The sequence below is a fragment of the Podarcis pityusensis genome (genome assembly GCF_964106645.2).
Source record: "Podarcis pityusensis genome assembly, chromosome: 1".
In the NCBI taxonomy this organism is placed as follows: domain Eukaryota; kingdom Metazoa; phylum Chordata; class Lepidosauria; order Squamata; family Lacertidae; genus Podarcis; species Podarcis pityusensis.
Window position 1 is genome coordinate 71,279,558 of NC_138028.1, and position 27,862 is coordinate 71,307,419.

Genomic DNA, 27,862 nt, shown 5'->3' on the forward strand with positions numbered 1-27,862 from the left:
AAGGGACCCCTGACCATTAGGTCCAGTCATGGCCGGCTCTGGGGTTGCGGCGCTCATCTTGCTTTATTGGCCAAGGGATCCGGCATACAGCTTCCGGGTCATGTGGCCAGCATGACTAAGCCACTTCTGGCGAACCAGAGCAGTGCATGGAAACACCGTTTACCTTCCCGCTGGAGCGGTACCTATTTGTCTACTTGCACTTTGATGTGCTTTCAAACCGCTAGGTGGGCAGGAGCAGGGACTGAGCAACGGGAGCTCACCCCATTGCAGGGATTCGAACTGCCGACCTTCTGATCGGCAAGTCCTAGGCTCTGTGGTTTAACCCACAGTGCCACCCGCGTCCCTAAGAAGAAGAGTTTGGATTTGATATCCCACTTTATCACTACCCTAAGGAGTCTCAAAGCGGCTAACATTCTCCTTTCCCTTCCTCCCCCACAACAAACACTCTGTGAAGTGAGTGAGGCTGAGAGACTTCAGAGAAGTGTGACTAGCCCAAAGTCACCCAGCAGCTGCATGTGGAGGAGCGGGGAAGTGAACCTGGTTCACCAGATTACGAGTCCACTGCTCTTAACCACTACACCACGCTGGCTAACTTGTGTGTGAATAGCAAGCCACAAATGTCTGCATTGCTGTTGGGCAAAGTTGCCCTGTTTTCTATCTTAGTGCTGAACCGGAGAGCACCAGAGGCCAGCCCTAAATGGATTAGCTAAGAACTGATTACCACACAGAATCCTGTCCCGTGCCTTTTCATATTCTAAGAAAGCAGCTATTTTTGAATAAAGGATGTGGTCTTCTAATACTCTTTGACAGGTGAGATCAAGATAAGCAATAAGCCTATTACTAAAATTAGGGCAACTCTCCAGAGAATTATAGACCCATGACAGAGCCTGGATGGTGCCAGTAGGGCTTAACTGACAATTTCTTAAGTCAGAAATAATATCTAATTAGTTTAAGAGGAATGCAGTACCAAGCCAGTAATGAATACCAGTTGCTGCAATATAAATTAGCAGCTATACTTTATAGGACAGGAGACAATGCATTCAACCAGGGAGGGCCAACATGGTGCCCTACAGATGTTGTTGGGGCTACAATTCCCATCACCCTGACCCCTGACCATGGTCTTTTCAATAATTAAAGAAGCTGCAGCATGCCACCATGGAAATCATTATTCAACTAGCCATGCAGATATTGCCGCTGAACAAAACATATTTGTTTTGAAATGTCATGAAGAGCCAGATAACTAGAACCCATTAATTTGTATAGAAATGGATAGGAGGGATTGTGTGTGTGCTGCAGGAAGGCTGATAATGGCATTAGTTGCTCCTGCATCTGTTCAGATCTAGGTTCATTAATACAGACTATGATTAGAGAAGAGGAACAGCAAATTATTTATGCTGTGAGTCTTCTTAGGTTGTCCAGCCATTTTGGGGTGGTAGGACACAGTTTATTATGGGAGGGAACTGTCTATGGTTTGTTTTAAATGGATTAGGTGTAGGGATCGTTGTGTAGGGATCTGAGGGCATTATGACAGTGATTTTCAGGAGGAGAGACATTTTGGACTGGAGGCCAAGAGTAAAAAAAAATCTGGTTGGGCGCACTTCTGGTTGGAGGAGCTGGGAACGGATTGCTCTTGAGAAAGCAGGGATTAATGAATTGCGAGTGGATTTTTGTGATAAACCCCCAAAAGTGGGTGGGTGGTTTTGTGTAAGCAGTCCTATGCATGTCTAGGCAGAAGCATATCCCACTGTGTTCAGTGGCTATATACTCATTAGCAGCATAAAACACACTGAAGTTATTTCCCACCACTGTGTTTTGTACATTGCTGTACACATTAGAGAGGGGAGGGGGTGTCTTCACCTGATGCACATTACCTGTTTAGTTTCCCCACCCCTGCAGCATGCCCCTGGAACTCCTATTTATAAAGATGCCAGCTGCAGATTTGTCCTCAATGTGCATGTGCAATGGCTGTTTCAGATACTACTTCTTTCTTCTTCTTTGGAAGACGTCTGTGCGTGAATTTGTTTTATGTGTGTAGATCAGGGGTGAGCAAACTTTTTCAGCAGGTGGCCGGTCCACTGTCCCTCAGACCTTGTGGGGGGCCAGACTATATTTTTTTGGGGGGGGAATGAATGAATTCCTATGCCCCACAAATAACTCAAAGATGCATTTTAAATAAAAGCACACATTCTATTCATGTAAAAACACACTGATTCCCGGATTTAGAAGGCGATTGGGTTGGATCTGGCCCCCGGGCATTAGTTTGCCTACCCATGGAGTAGATCAGTGCACGCTGACCAACACACAGGCTTCACAGTAAGGCTCTATTCCGATGGCATGAGCAATCACAATGACCGGTGGATTCTTATCTGCTGCAGCCTGTTGGAACATACTGCTTGTTATCTTCCACTTGTTCTGCTTTTGAGGACTTTTTGGGTCATTCTTTGTCTAGCTCCTCCCCTTTGACCTTACCACCTTGAGTGACCCTGCTGGGAGTACAAGACTCCCAATGGCTTCACTCACAAGGGTCATAGGAACGTGCAAGCCCACTCACCATGACAAGGTGATAATCCAGCGATATACACACTCAGATATACACACCTAGCTTCACTAGGTGAATGTGGCTTAAGACTTCTACTTGGATTGAAGTTGCTTTGAGAAAAAAATGCAAGGAACAGCAGCATATCTCAAGAAACTACTGGATCGATATTGACTGTGGCTAATGTCTTGTGAATGCAGCTTCAAAAAATAGCAGTGGGAGAACGTTGAATGCAGAGTAAACAGTCCCATGTACACAGCTTGAGTACAGGGCACAGAAGGTTTTTTTATATTGTGAAGTTTTGTAACTGCCATTGAATGCTCAGGATAAGTAAAAGCCAATTTTAAATACATAAAATATCCTAAGTTGCTAAATACCATTTCTGTTTAAAATATCAAAAGTTGAGGCAATTTGCTTCAGTAGTTTGATATTTCCCAGTTTAAAATGTTGGTTGTGGTTTAAGATGGAAAAAGTATGCAGTGATGGTTAGAGAGCTAAAAGCCATAAGAATTATTCTGACAAACCTTCTTAATAAAGAAACTTCTCATTATAGCAGGAAAATGGTATATAAAGCTGGACTAGGAAAATCAATTTCTCTTTCTTTGCATTCCCACAAGGCTGTCAGAAAGACAGAATTCATTTGCTCCTGTACCAAGTATATTGAACATTTCCACTCATACAAAATATTGAAGACAAAAGGGATATCAATAGATGTTTCTTAAAAATTCTGTGTGTTTGGTAAAATGTCACCTCTGACTGGTTTTTTTGGCTTGAACAGTTGGTACTGATGATCATTAGTCATTACACATAACTGCATATAGAATTACTGAAGATCTTCCTCACTATCATATATTCAAGCTGGGGCTGTTATAAATAACAGTAAGAGGTGACATAACAGCCATTAAATTACAACTAAGGTCATTATTTTCTTTCATGGTGGTATCATTAACCAAGCCTGGGCCATCTTAGTTGATCATCAGACACTGATTACCATCTACAGCTGGTGAACAAATCTCACAGTCTCCTTTGTTCAGTATTACGTGGGTGATAACTGCAAATGAAGAGTGGGACTGAAGGATCCCAAATGACCAAAACATATTGAGGCATTTAAGATTTGAGGATGATGGCTATGGTTTTTGTTCCTTCTGAAAGCTGTTTGTTTCAGAACTGGATGATGTGGCACAATCAGATAATGTTAAAGGCCCCAGAGGCTTCTTCAATTAACTAGTAGTGGAAAATATGCTTTGTTTTGGCACGTTAAATCAGAACCAGTGAGGGCAGTGAATGTCCTGTGTGAGTGTCTGGAGGTGGTTAGAAGATGGATGGCAGTTAATGGATTGAGGATGAATCCTGACAAAACAGAAGTACTATTTTTTTTGGGGGGGGGGACAGGGGGCAGGCAGGTGTGGGGGACTCCCTGGTCCTGAATGGGGCAATTGTGCCTCTGAAGGACCAGGGGCACAGCCTTAGGGTCATTTTGGACTCATAGCTGTCCATGGAAGCACAGGTTAATTCTGTGTCCATAATTATATTAAAGAAAACAAATATATGGGCTTAAGTGAATTTACCAGAGATGGTTTGGTGAGGAAGGCTTAAAATATCATCAAAAATATGCAAAGGTCATGGTTAAACATTGAAATACCAGGCACAATGAGAGCTTCCAAGAAGAACACATAGCAGACTTGATAAAACCATCACAGGTTTTCAAGGTGCAGAACTAAATGTGCAGCCAGGAGCCCTGAAAGCAAATCTACCTGCACACATAGGCTGCATTTGCACATAATGCTGTGCCAAAGTAGGGGTTCCAAATGAAAGTTTAGGCTCCTGAGGAATGACATGCTAAGCTAAACCCTGGCTTCCTTGCCAAGCCACTTTGAGCTGAAAGCATTGGGGAGGATCAAAGTGTATGTGAGTTCTTGCTTTGGGGCTCCAGCACAATTTGTGTGGCCTCACTGTAAATCACCAGTATGAACACACAGCAGAGTTGAAAAAAAGCACTACAGATTTACAAGGGTGCACAAAGGTCTGGAATAATATCTAAATCGACCAAACTACGGCACCTGTATTATTTGCGATTGCAGTATTTTGATACGAGTTTTGGTTAAAGTGCTATTTAAGATGTAGTCTGCAGAGGCGGAGGCCTGGTGAGGCTCCAAGACCATTGCTGCTCTTTATTATGTTTCTGTTCTAAAAGAAAAGGCTATGTCGAGATCCTTAAGCATCCAAAGGCTTCAGTACCACCTCCAAGGTGAACTTGAACTTGTTTGAGGCATTTACCTGCTAGCCTGGTGGCTTGTGCACCCGTCGGAATCAATCCATTTGAAAAGATCACATTCTCTAAATCTCATCTATCAACCACCAGTAAAAGAGAGCAAGAGATAATGGAGTGTACTATTTAACTTTGTCTACTGAGTCTAAACCAAGCATTCTCTTCAGAGGCCTGAATCAGCACCAGATTTTGGGCAGTGCTGACAGTTCTTCCACACAGGTCGCCGAGCTGAGGGGACACAAAATATTACTACTACTACAACTACTACTAATACCTAAATTTATACAGGCACCTACTGAGAAGATCCATATAAAAGCAACTGTACCGAAAGGAATCAGTGTGAAAATAAGACATGGGGTGGGGGTGGGGACCATTTTTTGTCCTTTTTTAGGGTGCCATATTACCAAGGTTGGCCCCTGACTGAATCGTGTTGCTCAGGGGCTACATTCACTGTGCGACAGGTGGCCTGTTAAGATCAAAACCAGGTCTAGTGCAACTTGAATACAAGTTTCTGAAATGGAAATTTGCTGGAAAGCTGATAATCCTTTTGAAGAACGAGGTACAAATAAAGTTTTCCTGACCTGGATCTACTTTTGGGGAGGGGGGTCCTTTGGTGGCCAACAGGAAGTTCCTTTGCGGAAGGGACAAACTCTAACATGAACTATTGTGTTTAAGAGAATAGAAACAAAGTCTTAAGGAGTGATCTTTTGCGGAACTGTGTTTTCCCTAAATCTTGTTTGGGAAACTGTATTTCAGTGATGGTGAAGGGAAGGAATCCAAAATCCACTAGTACTATATGAAAGACTTTAGCATTTAGACCTCAGCTAAATATTTCATTTTGAAGAATTGGAATTAGTACTAGATTTATGGCTGAAAAGCCCACCATTACAAGAGAATGAGAACTGACTACTGTGAATGAAAAATAGTCTATGGTCACCTGATGATGCTTTTGATTCTATTTAGGGATTTGTAAGTGGAGGCAATAACCAGGACTGACAATGGTCCATAATCAGCATGTGAGAAATCATCTCCACTGTGACTAATGCTAACTTTGTTTTATTATAGCTCAGGGAAACCCACCTGGCAAGCAAACTGACTTTTCTGAAGAGAGAGGAAAAGCTTGCTCAGCTTTTAAACTCAAGGCAGTGCTTAATGAAAATCAGTGATGAGATTTAGAAAAGTAAGGCTTAAATGCTGCCTTCCCCCTTCAGACAGACCGTGCTGGAAGCTCAGAGAGAATAAGATAAGAAGGAAAATGTATATTTTTATTTTTTAAAAAATATTATATTCATTTCTTTTTCTTAGTGCCAGTTAGGTGAGAGACCCAGCTCAACATGACACCTCTCAGTTTGCATTGTTACATTTTTCATAATAAAAATATGTATAACCCTAAGAATATTCATCACAACTAAGAGTAATCAGCAAAACAATTACAATTTTTATTATTATATTTATATCCTGCCACCCTAAAAAAGAGGGGGGGGGGAATGTATCATAGGCAGAACACTCCTGTCATTGGGATAAGGTGGTAAGGAGAGAGATTTTGTAGCAATGTAACCACCATACCCATGGCTCTGCTGTGGCCAGGGCAGGAGATGTGGGGGCAGAATTTTTCTTTTTGTTTCCTGTTGACTCAATGCTGGACCCAGGGCAGACATAGTGTGGGGCCACTTTTGTCCACATGTCTAATGAACAAGGGAGCTTGGGATCCTGCAGATTCACACCTGTCCCCAGCATACCCATAGGACATCTACACCAGCAGAGTTTTCCACAGGTGTACCGAAGAATCCTCCACAGATACACATGTTGTTTGGCTCATGGTTCTTTCTCTCTGCATGTGGAGCAGCACTAACATGGCTCCCTAAAACACCCTAGATGGCCTTCAACTGCCTGAAAGATTTCAGCTCTAATAAGTGAGCTGAAATAATATTATTATTACAGTTGTACCTTGGATCCTGAACGCCTTGCGAGTTGAACATTTTGGCTCCCGAATGCCGAACGCTTCCTGCAGCCATTCAGAAGCCGCGCTTTGGTTTTCGACCGTTTTGGAAGTTGAATGGACTTCCGGAACGGATTCCGTTCGACTTCTGAGGTACGACTGTATTTTAAAGCAACGAGCAGCCATTCTGAGATTACTATGTGGATCAGCCTTCCAAAGTCTTCTGAAGTAACCGCAACCTGGAACACAAAACACTCTCAACCAAAAAAACTTTGGCTGACTTAAAAGATCCATACCTATGACTTAAACTTAACATGTATCCAAGATAAGGCTAAGCACTACACACACACCCAACCCCGCTTCCCCAACATCACACATAACCCTAACTGGCGCCCTCTTCATATATGTGGGCTCTCCTCTGCATGGGGGGGGGGCGGTAGGGCTTGATGCATTATGGCGTCACCCCTTGCAATACACTCCATTGCATGTCTGCAACTTTCTCTTGTGCACAACGCAGCTCTCCACGAAACTGGGAGCTCTGCAAAACCAGAGGGGCCAGTTGTGTGTGCAAGTAATAGATGAACTTCAGCCTCATGATATTGCAAACATTGCATCTGCATGAGAATTATCAGCTTACCAGATGGAACCACCTGCCCTCTCCTCTCCATGCATCATTCTGGGGGCTTTTCCCCAGAGCCAGTTTAAGGGGGTGCAGAGAAAAAGGAGGGTGGAAAGCTCCATTGAGCAAGCAGGAGCCCTTGCATAGTGCTTCCATTGACTGGGTTTGTTAGGTGATTTCCACCCTATGTGTTGCACACATGAGACAGAATGCATATATGGTGAGTGGGCCGAGCCAGCTACCCCTGCCAGGTGTGTATTCTTTTAACATCAGGATGTGCCTAATAAGGAGCAAAAAGGGCTGCAGTGAGAGTATAAGCAAAGCTGCCTTACTGGTTTAAGCAGCACACAAGAATGGTGCACGCATTTGCACACAGGGTTACGAGGAAGGTATGCAGAGCTTGTGAAGGCTTATGCATCTGGCTTCTCCACATTTAGAGGCACTGGCCAATAGCAGTCGTCGTGTTTCAGGACTGATTGAAATAGTTCATAAAGAAAAAGCAGTCTCAGTTGGCACAAAATATCCTTGCCAAAGCATATTCTGTACTGGAGCCAAACACACTACTATAATGAAGTAGACTTGCTGACATGCTGGCTTTGTCTCTCACTACAAAGCATACTGCTGACTTGGTGATTTATCAGAAAAATCTTCAGCCACAGAGGGGCAACTGAAACCTAAAAGCTTACACAAATGTATCTCCTTTCTTGAGTTTGGTCATGCATGATTTTCTTTCATATGTTTTGCTTCTGTGCGTATTCTACACACAGTCACTGGTGCTTGCGAAAGGCGGCGGCAGAACTCAGTGGTAGACCATCATCTGCTTGGCATACAGAAGGTCCCAGGTTCAATTTCCGACATCTCCAGATAGGGCTGGAAAAGACTCTTTCTGAAACCCCAGAGAACCACTGCCAGTAGTCTGACTCAGTATAAGGCAGGTTCCTGTGCTGGTAGCTACAGGCCTGCAGCCACGACCTCTGCAGCCACCATCCCCTGCCCCATAATGCTGCTGGAATGATGCTACATTGTGGGGTAGCATAATTCTGAGGTGGCCTCTAAGGGGAAAGATAGCAGCCCCCATGTGTTCTTGTTGGTTTTTTTAAAGTATTTCAAGAAATAACGGATGCTGCCACTGTCAATGTAAGGGAAGATCTGAAATCTTTGGGGAATTTTAGCTGCCCTTTTGTTACACATCACCCTCCCCACACTTTCAAAACCAAAAGTCCACTTGAAAGAAAGTTAAGACGTGTACACCCATCACCTCCCTTCCTCAGTACTAATATATAGAAAATTTGTTTAGACCAAGAGCAACAGTTTTACAAAGCCTGGAGGCCTCTACCTCAGTAGACAGAGAATACTGCCTTTAGACAGAGATTAGGCAGTTTCTCTGTTTCTGGTGTATTTCTATCATATTTACATGTGGCAGAAACTTTCATGTTTAGAATTCTTGCCCTGGAGCAGCCAATGTCCTATCAGCCTTGGTCATGCTGGTTGTGGCTGATGGGGACAGGCAACATCTGTGGAGTACCATGTTGGCCACTTCTCTTCTAGTTCACTGATTCAAGTAAAATACTGGTCTCCCATAACTACAGGAAGCATTCCTATTTCAGAACCAAAGAGAACCAATGGGACATCCAAAATGGCTCCAAGGATTTTATGTTAAATCTGTTCAGGGAGGTCAAAGCATTTGTAAAATACATTTCCATATGTCTCAGTCCATGAGAGAGGCTGTCTTATCTGGAGTCTCTGAAGAATGCCTAGTAAGAATGGCATCTGGGGCAACTGCTAGTATATCCAATTATTTTCACCCTCTCATTAGAACATCTGGGAGGAGGAGTAGGAAGATGAACAGAGGAGGCTAAAAGCTGCAGACCAAATCTCTGCAATGCCCTTAATTTCACAATTCCACTCAAGGAACTCTTGCTAATAGATGGGGCCATGAAATGAAGCTCTCAGAACAGTGATTGAAAATCCAGTAGAAAAACCTCAACATAAAATTCAGACTCTTGTGCCTGCCAATTATTTCTTGTAGCATCCAAATTACAGGACTGTGTAACAGTGACATCCAGTGGATATGTGGACTTCAACAGCTATTCTTCATGTATATATATATATAGGCCTACACAGAGTTGTGCTGCCTGACTTTGACTGTTAGGGAGTTGCTTTATGCTAGGCCTGACTTATTTGTTCATATAGGCCAGTTTTGTTTACCCAAGCCATTTAAGTGTTGCAGGAACACAGTCTAGTATACTGTATTAACCGTTTTCCTAAATTACTTTAGGTAGTTTTCTTTTGAAACTAATTCTTATCAAATACTTTGTTACCTTGCATAACTGATGTTTGGGTACTGAATTCCTTTAACTAGACTAGACTGAGAGTTGTTGAGGGTTAGGGATATATATCCAGACATCAATGCATGTATTTGTAGGATATTGGTCAAGAGATGCAGTTGATAACTAAAAAGTGACACAGGTGAAAAATAAACAAATAACCAATCTCTCTTTAACCATTGCATGCTGTGGCATAAACCCCCCCCCCCAATTAAGCACGAAAACTGTACTAATGTAGAACTATAGACTTTGTGCAGAATCACACCATATATTTGACGTACATCCAAAGCATGTGATTTCCCCCAAAGAACTGTATTTTCCCCTTCACAGAACTATAATTTCTAGCACTTTTAACAAACTACAGTTTCCATGATTCTTTGAGTGTGTTATGACTGCCTGGTTTAAAGTTGAGTTAGCTCCTTATGTCTCTCCCTTTTGAGAGATTGTTGGGGCTCATATTTCCTGGCTTGGAAATACAAGACTTGGAGGCTCATAATGTTCAGCTCATATATGGTAAACATGGCAACCTCCACATTCTCCCCTGACTCACTTTATAATCTGAGGCAGAGAAGAATTTCACTTTTCCCTTCTCTAGCCATGCAGCTGCACACAATTTGTCCAACTCCCTCTCCATCCCACCTACTTACTTGACTGCAGTTGGGAGGGAAGAGAAGGAAGGGACGTCCATAATATCCTCACGGTTAATAATTTTTAGATTGCCAGGGATAGTATATTTCAGCCATCAAATGCCTCACTGAACAGGGATGTTTTTAACACTCTTCTGAAAGTTAATAATGAGGACACAGCCACACCTCACTGTATAGGGCAGCCCACAACTGGGGAAGCACCTGTCACAGGCCAGCATACATGAAAACAATTCACAGAGGTCAAATTATGTGTTACAGATCTAAACGTAAATTGAAGACCTTTACTCTCAAAATCTGGAATGTAGTTATGTTCTGGGTTTCTGAAGAATGAAGTTATGTTCTGGGTTTCTGGAGAAAATGTAGATGCTTTCCCCAGGTGCCAAATGCGAACACTTTTTCACCTGTTGATCATTCATGTTTTCTTCTTCAGTTGTAGCATAGTTGGTTTCCTCTCTATTCTCATTAATCATAATTTGCCAAGAGAGTCCTCTGTTAGTTTGAGTGTGTATTCCCCCCCTTCCCATTCTTGACAAGGGACACAGCAAAAGGCACTCCTTGAGTATGAAATGTGGTATTTTACTCAAAGGGTTTCAAAGTTAAATCTCACAAAATAAATACAATCAGCTGCATTGAAATAATAACCTTCTTTGGAAAGACTTAAGTGCCAGGTGTTGGATGATACAGCCTCATGCTACTGAGTGTTGGTGACATTATTTATTTAAAACTACAAGATCAGAATATATATTTTTAGTGAGCACAATTCATTTTTAAGGGTACCATGCTATACATAAGCCTAACCCAACTGTCATCCCTCAGGGTAAATAAAAATGAGAACTATGTGGGAAGTGCTACTGTTTGACTTTTGTTGAGTCCCAGGTTTTAGGTCCATCATTATTATGGGTTACCTGACAGGTTTTTTCCCCCTGATTGCAGCTTCCTCTGTTGATTTGTGGTGTACCATCATGTTTTGAATTCAGACGTGGAATATAAAGCAAAGCCTTATTTATTATTTAAAAAGACTCACACCCTCTAGCCTGTAGGATCCCAAATGTGGTACTCACAGATTTAACTATTAGACATATTTGTGAGCAAGTTGTCATATTAATACAGGACAATGCAGTGTACATCAAGCACCCAAGAGGCTGTCAGACAATGGTTTCTCAAGAGAGTTGAAAGTGACATGAGAGCAGTGTGGCTCTGTATATGCACTTGGTTAAGCAAGGTTTGCAAAGTTTCAAAACAATACAAAGCTCTGCAAAAGTATATTTTGCTAAGCTAGATCAAATGTTCAGCATCCAGGGTTCTATGGTAACTGGATAGTTGATACATGGTACATGAAGGCAAAAGACTGCCCCTGCTCTTGCCTTCCAGCAACTGCTATTGAAGAACATATGCCTCTGAACCTGAAGATTCCATTAGGTGTCATTTCTACTTACCATTGATTGAATTATCCTCCATGAATATATTTTAATCCCCTTCCAAAGAGGAAATTTCTGAAAATTGAATGGAAAGGGTTGAGTGGAAAGGCATTCAAATCTCTCCAGTTTGTGTGTAGGTTTTTCATAGTCTAAACAATAGATGCTGAGCTAGAATATAAACCACATAACAGGAAGGATACCACCAAGGCCATGATGATGCCAGCATGGTTAATGAGCAGAGTCAAGGAAGCTATAATAAGCAAAAAGGCTTCCTTCAGAAAAATGGAAGGCTTATTCAAAGGAAGAGAACAAAAAGGAACACAAGCTTTTGCAAAAATAATGCAAGCAGACAATAAGGAAGACTCTCTCTCTCTCTCTCTCTCTCTCTCTCTCTCTCTCTCTCAGAGACAGCAGCGGAGCAAGCCAATTGGGCGCCTGGGGAGGCGTGTGTGCCCTGCGCCCAGGGGTGGGGTCACTCGCCACGGGGCGGGGCGAGCTGGGGCAGCACACTCCATGGACCTCCAAGGAATCTGCCTGTCTTCCCACTCAGCTGCCCTACAGCTGAGAGGGAGGTGGTGGGTGGACCGTTTGGGGCAGCGTGGAGCCTGCGGGCACCCAAGCTACCACATCACTCCCAGGAGAGACGTGTGGCTTGGGCGTGCTGCAGGCCCCGCGGTGAGTGCTGCCTGGCATTTTGCCACCCCCCTCAGTGGTGACACCCAGGGTTACCCGCCCCACCACACCCCTTTCCTCTGCCCCTGCTCAAAGATAGATAAAATATTTGCAAATATCATCATTGCAAAAGATGTAAGACAGACACCTGTTTTCAAATTGACCATGCAGAAGCTCAGCTGGGCGGGGGTGGGCCAGGACTTCCTTTTTAGGTCACAGATAAACAGGGACGCTGGTAGGCATGACAGATTGGCTCTGCTGGTGTACCCAAGCAGCCCCGACCTCAATGCCATCCTACTCTGCATCAGTCCTCTTTACAATACAATCCCATCGCATGGGTCACTATGCCAACAGCTCTGACCTCATCAACTCTGCCTGGCCTCATCCACATCTGGGTTAGCTGCAGCAAACACTGGTGTAAGTTGGGTGGCTACCGGGGGAGGGGGCATTTCTGTCAGAGATGCTGGGGAGGCAAAGTCACACAGGACTGATGGGGGTGGATCATGTTCCAAACCTTGTACCTGTCATTCCACTGCATCAGAGAGGGCCCTCTTAAGTGGAAGCCTTTGGTATTTTTCAATCACCAACATTACTAGCATTACAGTCAAGGTTTTTGCCTACATCATATTCCTCAAATGCAGAGTCTCTGTACCATCCTGTTGAATTCATAGAGTTCTTTTGTTTGTATTATCCAGCTGACCCATTCTCTCGTCTTGCCAAAGCACTGGACACGCTTGACATTTTAGCTGATTACTTCCCCAGAATTAAACAGAAAGCAGGGCAGCGGTCCAAAGTTCCTTTCAGTGTGAAAGCTAATTATATAAATGCTTTGAACAGCAATTTCTTTTTGGATGTTAAAGTGCTTTTATTAGATTGTTCTCCTGTCCTCTTTAAATTTATTATTGGACACTTATAAATGGTTGTGGCCTAGTAGAGTTCCTCCCCCCCGCCTTCACCACTTCAGGATCAGGCCAAAATAGTATAAAGTACACCTTAGTTTATTGCATCATTGTAATAAGGAAGAGGGAAAGCATCCTAAAGCAAGTTGCTATGGATGGACCTGAAGCATTGATTTATTGCTGGGTAGCCAAGTGAAGGCCCATTCTCTTAGATCCATTCTTACTATTAAACAAAATCCTAATTTCCAAATGCAGCATGTCAGCAAATCTGTCACCTCAAAGGAGATCTCCCTGAATGATTGAAAGAGATTCCTGTGTTATTGATATCTTACTGATATGTAAAACAGCCAGGAATGTTGAATAAAGAGATCTAAATCTTATAACAAACTAGACTCCTAAGAACATAAAAAATGTATCTGAAATGATTGGTGAAGGAATGATATCTGTAACACTCGGAAGTAGGGCATAGCTACTTCCAAATTGTGATGAGTCCAAATTGTAGTTCAGGGGTGTATCTTTCAATCTTACTATTGATGTATAACAGGAATGGGGAACCTTTTTCAGACTGACTTTCTGGGCATCCTCCTGGGGCCACATGCAAAAATGGGCATAAGAACATAAGAAGTGCCCCCCTGGATCCCCCAAGGACCACTCTAGTCCAACATTCTGTTCACACAGAGACTGACCAGATGCCTGCTGAAAACCTGCAAGCAGGACTGGTACACAAGAGCGTTCCCTCTTCCTGTGGTTTCCAGCAACTGGTATTTAGACACATACTGCCCCGATAGCCTGATCTTCCATGAAATCGTGGAATCCTCTTTTAAAGCCATCAAAATTGGCAGCCATCACAGCCTCCTGTGGGAGTGAGTGCCATACTTTAACCATGTGCTATGTGAGGTAGCTGTTCAGAGTGTGTGGTTGGTCTTCTCCACATATAATAGAGAGGCCAAAGGTACAGTAGATAGACACAGAATTTGTACAATACTTGTTGCCCTGTGTGGATGATGGAAGTATATGGTAGAGCCAGCCTTGAATAAAGTGTGTTTTCCATCCTCAAATTCTTGGAGTGTCCGGAATGTGAATATATCCTCTTGCTGCTGGTATTCACTGTATTCTAGTAGCTCCTCTGTCTGTAGTGAAGTATTCTAGTTGTAAGATTGCTGGTGATGCTTTAAATGCTCTTCCTTATGTAATACCATATTAGCCTTCCCATTTTGTGAACTTGCGATATAGTAAATCCAGAAGTTGAAAATGGGGTGTGTGGTAGAGGAGGAGGAGAAGGGTCCAATGTATTTTCTTCTGTTACTTGATCAGGTTTCCTTGTAGCTGTCAATCACAATAAGACATCATACGAATAAGCCCATAAGAATTGCCATTGCTCTATTAGCAACATTAGTAACTGGGCATGTTTCAAGTCAGGGTTCCTAGGCTATTACCAGCCCCCCTACCCACAAAATTGACCTTCCCAAAGGTGACATTAGCAAGTATTAAGGGATTTTGCCTCTGCAATAAAATCCTGAAACACCACCAGTGAAATCGTTGTTTTATCAGTTTCCCCTGCATAAAAGATACTGTTCTCTTGTCTTCATTTTTAATGGCATAGAATACATAGCCATTTCTCCTAAATGATTATTTCCCCCAGTGTGCCTCTTTACCTGCGAGCCAGAGCCTTCAACACTATCCCCTGCGTATCCAGGATAAACCCATTTATTCTGAGACTAATTTGTTTCTTGGCAGCCTTTGTGCTACTTTATTCATCCATGATTTGAACAAGCCACTGATCCATTTGGTTCTAAGGGCGTGCCATTATTTCTCTACTATTTCCCCCCTTTTTCTTATTGCTGGGCCAACCCCTGCAATGGCGACGCTACCTGCAGGCAGCATCTTGAGGTGGAGGAATCAGACTAGATAAAGGCAGGAATTTTTGTCTGAAGAGTGCAGGAGGGTTTTGGAGGTGTTGGCCCCTGTTGCTATTCGTTGCTTCTTGCCAGGACCATCTCTACCATTAGGCAGAGTGAGGCAGTTGCCCAGTATGTTTTTGGTGTTGTGAAAGGGCATGAAATTATTAGTAATTTTAATAGTTGTTTAAGTAGGGAGGGATAGTGGTACTTGTGGGATTCTCTGCCTCAGGTGCCAGTATAGCTTGGCTAGCCTTGGGTACAATGTACATTGGATCACAACAGATCACAAATATCAAGGCTAAGTGGGCTAACATTTTGCTTAGCAAAGGCAACATGAGATCTGTATGAGTGGCACAAGTTGAAGCAGGGATTCTGTATGAGTGGCACAGGTTGAAGCAGGGATCCCTGAAGTGCTTTGTGGCACTTTGGCAATCCAGACATTTTGAAAAATACTGTAGACAAGCATGTACTGAAAGCAAAAGTAATGTCTCTAAGCTTATCACAACTCCATAATGCCAGGGTAGGATGGTATGGAAAGGGAAAGCAAACAGCAGAGTGAGAAGGTAGAGGGAAAACTCTGTTGTGTCTGAGACATCAAGCTTATAATGAGAGGGAATGAAAGTTGCAGGTCCCTTACCTGTCTGCAATTTTCAGACTAATTGCTCACAAAACACTTAAATGATCCCCTTTCTTACCCAACCAAAAGGGCAATAGCTGCCCTTGCAGGGAAACCCCTGCAGTGATCCTTCTGAAATGTGGAAGAATTCATGCTCTTAGAAGGGAAAACTTCCCCTGCAGATTCCATCTGTTTCTGCTCCAAAATTAAAAAGTTATAGATGTTTCCACAACACAACACAACACAACACAACACAACACAACACAACACACAACACAACACAAAACAAAACACCAGGGGGTGGAGAAGGGGAGAGGAAGCTCCATCGCTTCTTGACAGAACAATCTTGTAATCAGAGGGAATAATTTTACTCAGAAAGTGAATCTTTTTTAAAGTGTCCAGCACAAAAGCTAATAGAACTAATTTGGCAGGTGTTAACCACTCAAGGTACCACTCAAGGGACGCAGGTGGCGCTGTGGGTTAAAGCCTCAGCGCCTAGGACTTGCCGATCGAAAGGTCGCGGTTCGAATCCCCGCGGCAGGGTGCGCTCCCGTCGTTCGGTCCCAGCCAACCTAGCAGTTCGAAAGCACCTTTGGGTGCAAGTAGATAAATAGGGACCGCTTACCAGCGGGAAGGTAAACGGCATTCCGTGTGCTGCGCTGGCTCGCCAGATGCAGCTTGTCACGCTGGCCACGTGACCCGGAAGTGTCTGCGGACAGCGCTGGCTCCCGGCCTATAGAGCGAGATGAGCGCACAACCCTAGAGTCTGGCAAGACTGGCCCATACGGGCAGGGGTACCTTTACCTTTTTAACCACTCAAGGAGTTAGCATGTCTGCATATTTCATCTACTTCTGTCAAAAGCAATATATATATATAGGCTTCAGAAGGGGAAAAGTTGGTTTTGCAATAGTGAATGGGGTAGGGGAGGGAGAAGAGAAATTAATTGTCTTTGGACAGACCCTGAGCTGAATTAGGAATTGTATAAAGTGCCTCAAACTTAGATGGCCTATTTTCTGAACTCTGAATTGGGGTTTGAACAGAACCTTCTGGTCACTGCACACCTGTACTATGTACCTTGATTTGAAGGAAGTGCTGTTTGCAGCAAGATGCCTTGGTTTAGCCCTGCTCCTCCCCTGCCTACATCTCTGCTCCATTTTGGTTCACATATTCATTAAATGGTTCATTCCAATGCAGAAATGAGATGCAACAATGGACCTACAGGTGAATGCATGCAAAAGTGGCCTAGATCATCAACAGATTGACTCATCTGGCATGTATGGTAGTCCACTAGACTTCAATAGATCTCCTCTATTTGCAATCTGCCTAGAACTACAAAAGGAAGGAGATTCTCAAGTTGCTAGTGGGCTGCATGGCATGTCTGGTGGACAGTTTGTTGGGTCTTAAGTTATACAGAGCTGACCTAGTTCTACAATTGTATTTTGTCCTAGTCCACAATGGCATGTCTTCCCTAGGAATAAAGTAAGTTGCCTTATAGTGTGGCACAGTATTTGTCCATCTAGCTCAGGATTTTCTACATCAGAGTAGAGAACCCTTTTCAGTCCAAGGGCCACATTCCTTTGTGACAAACTTCATAGGAGGACACATGTCAGGGGTAGGGGGGCCCCAAGATAAAAGTGGCTGGGACAATAGGTATGGCTTTTACCTTTGCACAGTAGGCTACATTCCAGCTGGAAGTATATACACACACTTCTCCATCCTCCAGCAGGAAAGCCAGAGTCATTATCACAGTTCTTATTGGACTGTTATTTCCATTTTATAATAAAGTTTTGAAAACGGAAAGGAAAAAGGACACATTTCAGTAAGGCAAAAGCAAGAAGAGCATGGAGCTGGTGACGGAAGCAGCCTTGGGCAAGTCTCGAGGGATGAGTGGCGAGGCCTGGAGATTCACAATTAATGAAACATGCATACTACCCAACAACTATAGTTTTCCCGATTGACAAACAGTACAATTTATTTGGACCCTTTTAAAAATGCAAGTTATTGACTTGCCCTTGAGCATCCATTTTAGGCCCAGAATTGGTTTTGGCACTTCAAAGGTGACTCCAAGATGACAAAACCAGGTCCTTTTTATTATTATAGTATCTAAGCGCGTATATTTGCTGATCATAAATCAGCCTGTGAGGACACAATATTTTGTAATGTCGGAATTTTTAAAATATACATTGGAGCAAAATGAATTATGTGAAAGGCTGGCTTTGACCTCCAGTCTTGCCATGACTAGAGAAACATCTCTTGTGGTAAGTAGATGGATGTTGAAATCTTGTCCCTCCAAAAATGAATGCTGGAATCATTTCTTTTTCATTTCTGAACACCCCATGCTGAACATTATTTGTATTCTGTAAAATAAATATCCCAGTGATATATTTATCTTCTGTGTATTCATAACTATCTCCAAGATAAAAACACTTCCTTTCATAAGCCTGATAGTGTTTCTTATACCATGTTCTTATTGACAGCAAAAACCGAATGCTTTAATTTATGTCCGGCTAGGGACATTTAATTAAGATAACTTGGCATTGTGTATTAATAAATAACTGAAATGAGAGCAACAAAAGCTTTAAACAAACAATTTAAGGAGATGAATGACAGAACATTAAATATTGACAAGGACTGAGGAGACACTTTGAACATACGCACTGAATGCTGTGTGATGAAGAGCTCATAATGGAACTTTGTGCCAAAGGAAGATGGAGATGTGGAGGGTGGGGGAGGGGGAGGGGGAAATCAGTGTTGAGAATAGAGATGCAGGTGAAGTTCTCCTGAGCCAGTTCAAAACTTTTGAGGGCTTGTTAAAGCCACCTCACAGGTGAAATGAGCTTTGACATCTCCCAAATTCTTCTCCGCTATTAGATTAGATTAGAACCTGAATTGATACAATCTGAACTGATATCTTCCTCACATTCCAAGGGAAATTTAACGGAGTGGCATTAGTTTGCAGTTGGAGACTGCAGAGGTGAAATTTCAGGTGCAAAAGACTAAGTTCCCACTCACTGCTCATTGGATTTCATTCAAATACATGAAGCAGCTCTGTTACCTTGCTTCAGGAAGAAAGCCCTGCAGGATTCCTGAGGGTAAGGGGAGGGGGCACATGGCTTGCTAAGGGTGGGTGGGGAATAGGTCCCTCCCACACCCTGGGAGTTTTCTTTAGCAAGCCATGTGCCCCCTCCCCTAGGGTGGGGTGAGATTTTTCTAGGGGCAAAGTCCAAGAATGTGGGAGGTGGACACCATAAGTACATATTTTCAGAGGCCTCAGAAATTATCTGAGATCCTCAAAAAAGGATAAATTATCCCAGGTATTTTCAAGTTACTGCATGGCAACCTTTTGAAGAGCTCATCCATTTTTAGTTAAATGTATAACTGAAGGCCTATTCAGGTGTTCAGCACATGAAACAGGAGAGTGGGGCTCTGCTTACTTATACACCCACCCACTGTCCCATTCCATTCAGGCCCCTTCTCAAGCGTGTTTGGAAGAGGGGCGGCCTGCCAACATGCATAGGCAATCCCTGTGAAATGCAATTGTGAGTCCTAATGGCTGGGCCAGCTGGGCCCCGAGAGCTCATGTTTGATAAACTGTTTCTGAACCTGCAGTGTTAAAGAAGGGCCAGTGTGGGGTTTAGGAATGGGCATAGTGTGATGAAGTCTGGTCCTCATCTCTGCAATCCTTATGTGCATTGAATGCCTGAATAGGACTTGAAGGGCATTCCTGATCTCGCCAGATTCTTCCTTATCAACCTTGCTGCTGGTTGATGTGGAAAATTCTTGCTAGTAAATAAGATTACTCTTCTCTGTTTGGTTTGTGTGTGGAGAGAATGCCTTCCTCAGAACTGGGTGGGTAAGTAGAATGAGCTAGTATTGGTCTGATATATCTCTTTCCAGCCCCAATTAAGCAGCAAGCTCAGAGTAGTAGTTGGGATAGACCTGATTCTTACCTGTACAGGGTCCCTGTGATGTCTTAGTTGTGTGCAGTTTGCGCTGAGAGACAGGGATAAATGGGAGATTTGACTTGTCTTCTGCCAAAGTGATGTTATGACCTTTTATTCACAATTATTGTATACCGCTTGCCCTCTCAAGGTGTGCTCTTCATGTTGAAAACATTGTTTCTGACAGATTTCTCTCATGACGCATTTCGTATGCTTTCAGGAAGGAAGGAGGCTTTCCCCAAAGAAATGTGGCACTTATTTTTGTTGTTAAAACATACTGTGGGTAGCTTTGTTACCTTTTCCTCTTCCTAGGTTGATGGAATATTATGCTTAGCTGACATCCTTACGGACAATACCCATTCCCAAGCTACCCATGCAGAGGCGGCAGCAGTAATAGCTCAGATTACATCTCCTCAACTCACCATCACCCATCATCTCAGTAGTTTCCTGGAGAACATGGAAGAGATTGTCACAGCCCTTCTTAGTATGTATACCTGACTGCTTCACATTACTCTGTACAAGCTAGTTATGAGCAACGAGGGAAAAGGAACCTGCTTCCATAGACCTAATTTGCAATTTTACCATTTGCCTCGGTAATTTCAATCCTAAATAGAGTGTCAGAGATCAAATGTAAAATTTCTGGAAAAGAATGCAGCAAACTTAAGGGATGTTGATTTTGAAATTGATTATAAGAATTTAATTCCATGATGCTGTCACGGAGGCTTGGACAGTTAAGGGTTAAATTGTGGGAAATGCATATAAATGTGGAAGTTTTATCTTTTGTTATACCAGGTGTCAGTGTTCTTTTTTGTCTTCCTCCCTGAAGATGCCATGGTGCACATTGCCCTTTGTTTCACCTTCCTACTACTGTATCTTGAATTAGGGCTTGGTATTATATCAGTTTCAAATTCCTATAAATAGATAATCTAGACTTTTGGCTAAGGAATGTCGACTATTTCAGTTTTCCAGTCTTCAGTAGGAGCTAGCTAGCAAGGCTCCCTCAAGTCCAGGCTGCCAGAAAAATAGAGACCTTTGGATTTGACTCAACTATTGCTTCCTAGCCTGCTGCTTCTGCAATTTTAAAGAATGAAAGTACTGGCTTATTCTGCCAGCCAGGGCAGGCTTATCTGTTTGTAATTTAAACTCTTAACAGAGGCAAAATGGAAAGGTGCTGCCCCCACCTGCCTGCTGTCCCTGGAGGTGGCTTTCAGCAAGATCTCAAGAGATCTCCTGGCGAGATTTTGCAGCGGTGGCAGGATGGGTGGGGCACCCAAGAGAATGCTACCCCATGGGATTCTGCCACCTGAGGCAGCTGATTCCGTCTGCCTCATGGGTGGGCCAGCCCTGTATTAACAGCCCAATCCTCTGTACCTCCACTCAGAAGCAAGTCTCACCAGGTCCAATGGGACTTGCTCCTAGGTGTATACAGGACACTCTTAGATATGTATGGTTGCGTACGCACCATACATTTAAAGCAGACCCCCACCCAAGGAATCCTGAGAACTGTAGATTGTTAAGAGTGCTGGGAAATGTAGCTATGTGAAATGTAAACTACATTATTATTGTGTGTGCTTTAAATGTGTGGTGAGTGGTGGAACCCTATAAGACACCACTCCCTTGCAGGGTGGATTTGATTTAAATCAAATTGATTTAAATCAAATCGAGTTAAATCACAATTTAAATCACTAGTCAGTAAGACTTGATTTAAATCATAATTTTTTTTACAAAAAGAATCATTCTTGCTGGTATAATCTTAATATTTACAACCAGATGAAGGTTTCGTTTTTGGAATAAGAAAGTTTCAGAGTAGTTTTTACAGTTATATCAAAAATTACTGATTTTGTTATACTATTAGATATGCATATACAGATAATTATGAAATTATTGTGAGGTTTAACAAGTTAACTGTTTATATTTGGACAACTTTTCTGTTGTACTGTATTGGAAGGAGAAAAACAATCATTTCCTTAATACAATTTAAACAATTTATTTAACTAAAACAATAACATTATAGTATATACAGTGCTTTTTTCTAAAAAAATGTTTAAGGGTACTCTCATTTTGACTCAAGTAAACCACTATCTTATAGTTCAAATTGGGAAAAATAAATACAGTAAATGGACAAAAGTACAAAGATTCACAAAATGTTTAGGGGTATGTGTACCCCTGTGTCCCCCCCCCCCCAGAAAAAACAAACACTGAGCATATATATCCATTTTTGTTAACTGATGTGGTTAAACAATTTTTAATTTTTTTAAAAAATCTGATTTAAATTTTAAAAAATCTGATTTAAATAAAAAAAAAATCTGATTTATTTGAATTTTTTTTTTAAAAAAAACCATTGATTTTTATCCACCCTGCTCCCTAGTATGCAACTCATTCTGGGCCCTGCCCCTGGCAGTATATCTATGCATGCAGTGCTCTCCAGTAGTCTACAGGTCATGTGTGCTTTCCCAGCAAAAAAGGTCCTCTTCACTGGCAGAACAGCACTTACGTTGATACCCAGGACCCATCAGCCGGACTCCCTATGAATAGATAATTACTCTGTTAATCTCATTAATGTCATTTTCTCTCGATAGTGCCCTAACTGACTACTGTCGGTTTTGCATGTTAGTTTGTTTTCTCTTTAGGCTGCACTCTTGTCGTCTTCTTTCCCCCCGTCCTGTATTGTGTACTTTTGTGGAAATTACAAATTCAGTAGTAACAACAGCAGGATTATTGTAGTGCAAGATAAAAAGGGGGCGTTATGCACTCATCACGTTTGAATGCTTTGAAACTGGCCATTAGGTGGTGACTATGTCAAAAGTATATAAGGCAGCATCTTGTATATCATTGAATTTGTGGAGTTTTGTGTCTGAGGATTTGTGGGCATATACTGCTCAGATAGCACAACAGGCATACTCCCTATGTTTCCATTAACCTCAGAATTTCCAACCAGAGATGCTGCTGGCTATCAAGAACACATAGTTTAAACACATCAGTTGTAGCCATGCTGGAGGATGAGGTACTGCAGGCAGGATTATGATGGAGAGATTTAGATATTTTTCTGTTGTTCCCACCCAGTGTCGGATTTACGCATAAGCTAAACAAGCTATAGCTTAGGGCCCCACTCTCTTGGGGGGCCGTAAAAAATTTAAAGGAAAAGAAACCTGGATGTACATTTCCAAAATATAAGATAAAAAACAAATAAAATAAAACCTACACACAGCAACTTCTTAATTGTATTTCTGTTCAACAATTACTTTGATAAAATACATATTTTGTTATGTGCAAATGGCTTTAGATACCTATTAGGCACATAAATTACCATATAGCATATATTCAACAACAAAAAACAGTGACAATTTGTTGTTGACAAAGGACAGCTGAACATATAAAGGGCGCCATTACCTTCAGTAGCTTAGGGCCTCATCAAACCTAAATCCGGGCCTGTTCCCACCCAAGCAACACCTGATTTAGAAAGATGAGGCAAGATAGACAGAAAAGGCTGCAACTTATCGGGGGGGGGGGGGTGGATAAACATTTCCACCAATCAACCACCAGTTTCTCTATCATATTTATAGCTTGAACAATTAAATTACTTTACTCATATATTTAATCTTTAAACTGTGGTGATTAAATTACTTTACTCATATATTTCATCTTTAAACTGTGGTGAAATTTAATCTTTAAACTGTGGTGAAACTGTGGGTGAGTTAAAATAAATGTGCAACAGGAATTAAAAGGCACTTAGAAGGTTATGATAACAATAGCTGTGTCTGCAGCATTTTTAAGAGAACTTCCAGGGAGGGTGGGGGAAAGGATTAGATTCCAAATGCATGGCTGTAGCGATAGCAAGATAAATTGCAGAATTACACTCTTACAGACCAATTAGTTTTACCCATCTGCCCATACAATCACATTTTATTTAGTATTATAACATCATCTTGAACAACATCCAATGCAGGCTGCTAAGTGTAGTAACCCAGGGCCACTAATGAAGTCTGCTCACAGAGACTTTAGCTCATGATTTATCTTCCTATCTGTGGCAATACAAATAGAAATGCTTCTAGAATAAATATTAATAAGCAATTCAGAAAATGATAATGCAATGTGTTTGCTAAATAGTGGGTGATTTCTGGGGTGATGTTGTAATCTTTTAGTGATAAGTGTTATGTTAAACAAAAGGAAATCTGCAGGGCAGATTTTTAGAGTAAAAAGCTTTCAGCGCTGGACAAGCATGTGATTTATTTTAATCAAATTCCATATAACCGGCCACGATAATTTCAGGGATGGGTAGGGGGAAGAGAAAGTAGACTGTGGCACTTAAGAGACTTAATTGTGTCCTGACAGTTTGGTGCATGCTCTGATAACAAGCATGCAGCTCCTGACTATTCAGGCTTTTCATTTGTTTTAATTGGGGGACACCATTAGCTTGCACATTTTGTGGACATAGATCAGGCCTCTCTATTGAAAAAGAAAATGTAAATTGTTGAAGGGAAACTCGGTAGCCATAAAAGAAACCCTTATTGGACTGTAGTGTAAGGATGCAATCCACAGGTAAAGGTAAGTTCCACAGAAACCAGTGCAACTTACAGGCACAGGCAAGCTTTTAAAGTAGGGGTAGGGAATGTGGTACCTTCTAGATCAGGGTTTCCAAACTTGGGTCTCCAGATGCTTTTGGACTACAATTCCCATCATCCCTGACCACTGGTTCTGCTAGCTAGGGATGTTGAGAGTTGTAGTCCAACAACAGAGGGAGACCCAAGTTTGGGAAACTCTGTTCTAGGTGGTATTGAATTGCAACTTCCATCAGCCCAGCCAGCATGGCCAACAGACAGGGAGGATGGGAGTTGTTGTCCACTGGTCTAGCAACATCTAGAAAACACCACTTAGGCTACTCCTGATTTAAGTGCATTTTGATTTAACTTTCTCTTGATTTCATACTTGCCAGTATTGCACGAAAGCTGAGTGGCCAGTTTCAATTTCAAACACACAAAGTAAAATGAGAGAAGTGATTAGCTGTACACATAGGGATGCTTTGGGTTTCACCGGAGGGTAAATCAGGTTACCAAGACCTGATCCTCCTAGCTAGTTTAATAAACATTAGCAGAAGTTTGTTTGGATAATCCAGTGGTTCTCATTTAATATTTTCATCACCTTGTTTTGTATATATCTAGAACTGTGCCAAGAGGCCACCTCTGGAGAGGTTTTCCTGCTGGCTTCAGCTGCACTTGCCAACATTACTTTTTTTGATACAATAGCATGTGAGATGTTGCTTCAGCTGGATGCAATGAATATTCTCATAGCAGCTTGTGGTGACAAACAGAGAGTGGATAGTCCCTATTCCCGAGATCAGGTAAGTGAATACACATTTATATATCACTATAGAACAGGGGTGGGGAAACCTTTTTCAACCTGAGGCTCACATTTTCTTCTGAGCAATGTTTTCAGGGCTATGGCTAAGTGATGTGTCTACTATATTGCAACTCCTTGATGGACGTCACCAAATCCCACTTCTGTGTAATAACATCCCACATGGCAGGTTTAGAGAACATGTGACAATCAGCTGTAACTCTGCAAAGATTTCAGACACCATGTAAAAATACTCCTTGAAACAGCCTTTCTTTAAAAAATGGGGATATGGGTTTGCTCTAGCAAAACTGTGATAGCTTGGGAGTGGATAGGACCTTCCTCTAAGCTTCCATTCCAACTTGTATATTTAGGATGTATACAATTCTCTCTTTCTGACCTCTTATACGTTATCTGCAAGTCTTTATAATCCTTTAAAAGTTTTGATGCAAATGGTTCTGGCAACTCATCCGCCTGTGTTAGAACATATAGATCTGGGCTTAAAGAGTAGCTCAAATGAGTACCAGTGAGTTCCAGCAAAACCCCACAAGTCTGAACAAAGCTGATTCAAAACCCCACTGAAGCTTAATGAATGACTGTCATTGACGTCAATGCTACGGAAGCTTAATTAACAACTATCATTGCACTCTGGCTCAAGAAGCCAGCAGTTTACAATCTCTGCTGGCAATCATCAAGCCAGCAGCTCTGGAATTATTCTCTTCCTTAAAGGCCCCACTTCTTTCTTTTTTTAAATGAAGCACTGTAAATGGAATGAGAGAAATTACTATGGCTGTATAGCTATGAAAAAGCAAAACAGTACCCATGTTTCTTTGGAGCAGTGGTCTGCCCTGCTGCTATAAAGCTCCATGACACTGTGTGTGAAATATTACACTACCACAGTGCAAACTATCCTTTAGGTCAGGGATAGAGAACCTGCGGCCCTTCAGATTGTTCTGGCCCGGAACTGCCTTCATGCCCAACCAATGGCCATAAGAACATAGTATAAGAAGGGTCTGCTGGATCAGGCCCATTCTGTTCTCATAGTGGTCAATCAGATGCCCATGAGAAGCCCATAGGCAGGACCTGAGCATTAGAGCACTCTGCCGCCCTGTGGTTTCCATGCTGGCTGGGGCCGATGGGAGATGGAATCTAGGAATTTCTCGAGGGCCACAGAAATTGAGAGATATTTTGAGTTATATAGAGATATTTAGAGTTAGAACAAGTGGTTCATGACACAGATGGCCACCAACTTAGATGGCTTTAAAAGAGGATTATAGGAATTCATGAAGAATAAGCCTTTCAGTGGCTACTAGCCATAATATCTCTGATCTGCCTCCACGGTCAGAGGTAGTGATGCTTCTGAATAGTTACTGAGAAATGCAGGAGGGGAGAATTCTCTGGTGATCAGGGCTTGCTTGCAGGTTTCACACGGGCAATTGGCCTGATTCAGCAGACTCTCCTTTTGTTCTTATGTAATGCTGACGTGTTTTGCAAGAAAGGAGGTAATTTGCGGGGTCAGGTCCTGGTTGCTACAAATACTCATTCGACATGAGCCAACAGTGTGACGCGGCAGCTAAAAAAGCCAATGCAATTCTGGGCTGCATCAATAGGAGTATAGCATCTAGATCAAGGGAAGTAATAGTGCCACTGTATTCTGCTCCGGTCAGACCTCACCTGGAGTACTGTGTCCAGTTCTGGGCACCACAGTTCAAGAAGGACATTGACAAACTGGAACGTGTCCAGAGGAGGGCAACCAAAATGGTCAAAGGCCTGGAAACGATGCCTTATGAGGAACGGCTAAGAGAGCTGGGCATGTTTAGCCTGGAGAAGAGGAGGTTAAGGGGTGATATGATAGCCATGTTCAAATATATAAAAGGATGTCACATAGAGGAGGGAGAAAGGTTGTTTTCTGCTGCTCCAGAGAAGCGGACACGGAGCAATGGATCCAAACTACAAGAAAGAAGATTCCACCTAAACATTAGGAAGAACTTCCTGACAGTAAGAGCTGTTCGACAGTGGAATTTGCTGCCAAGGAGTGTGGTGGAGTCTCCTTCTTTGGAGGTCTTTAAGCAGAGGCTTGACAACCATATGTCAGGAGTGCTCTGATGGTGTTTCCTGCTTGGCAGGGGGTTGGACTCGATGGCCCTTGTGGTCTCTTCCAACTCTATGATTCTATGATTCTATGAGTCTATTCTATGATTCTATGACCACATATGTGGTAGCAACTATGTGAATGGTTTGTAAAAATATCCAGCAGGCATGGAGCCCCCAATCCAGACTGGGATGCAGGTGGGAGGAAAAGAAGGGGTTTAACCCTATGTCCTTGCTGCAGGCCTGACTGGGATCATTCTCCCCCTCATCTGCAATTTGCTTCCATTGGTGCAAATGGGAGCTTTCCTTCAATGGAAATAGTTGAGGGGGCAGCACCTTATCCAAGGTGGAACCTCAGCAGGTGCCAAAGGGTTAAAGCATTTGACTTGACTGCTGCTGTCTTGCAGCTGCTACAGTGGTGCCTCGCAAGACGAAATTAATTCGTTCCGCAAGTCTCTTCGTCTTGCGGGTTTTTCGTCTTGCGATGCACGGTTTCCCATAGGAATGCATTGAAAATCAATTAATGCGTTCCTAGGGAAACCGCCTTCAGACCAGGTCCGGGGACAGTCTGTCCCCGGACCTCTTCTGAAGGCTGGGGGGGGGGGATAAGGGCTTTTCTTCCCACCCCCAGCATTTTAAAAAACCCCGGGACAGC

General features: G+C 42.6%; 1 protein-coding gene and 1 long non-coding RNA gene across 4 annotated transcripts in view; one reads left to right on the forward strand and one right to left on the reverse strand.

Moving 5' to 3' along the window:
* Window positions 1-27,862, reverse strand: part of LOC308459821 — a 406,481-nt gene that overhangs the window by 152,785 nt on the left and 225,834 nt on the right. The window lies entirely within an intron of this gene.
* The window catches only part of INSC (INSC spindle orientation adaptor protein), a 150,909-nt gene that overhangs the window by 102,348 nt on the left and 20,699 nt on the right, over window positions 1-27,862 (forward strand). For all 3 annotated transcript variants that reach the window (XM_080975214.1, XM_080975215.1, XM_080975213.1), the window contains 2 exons: window positions 20,098-20,269; window positions 24,945-25,123. In XM_080975214.1, coding sequence (XP_080831340.1) covers window positions 20,098-20,269; window positions 24,945-25,123 — 351 coding nt within the window. The remainder of the gene's footprint in view (window positions 1-20,097; window positions 20,270-24,944; window positions 25,124-27,862) is intronic.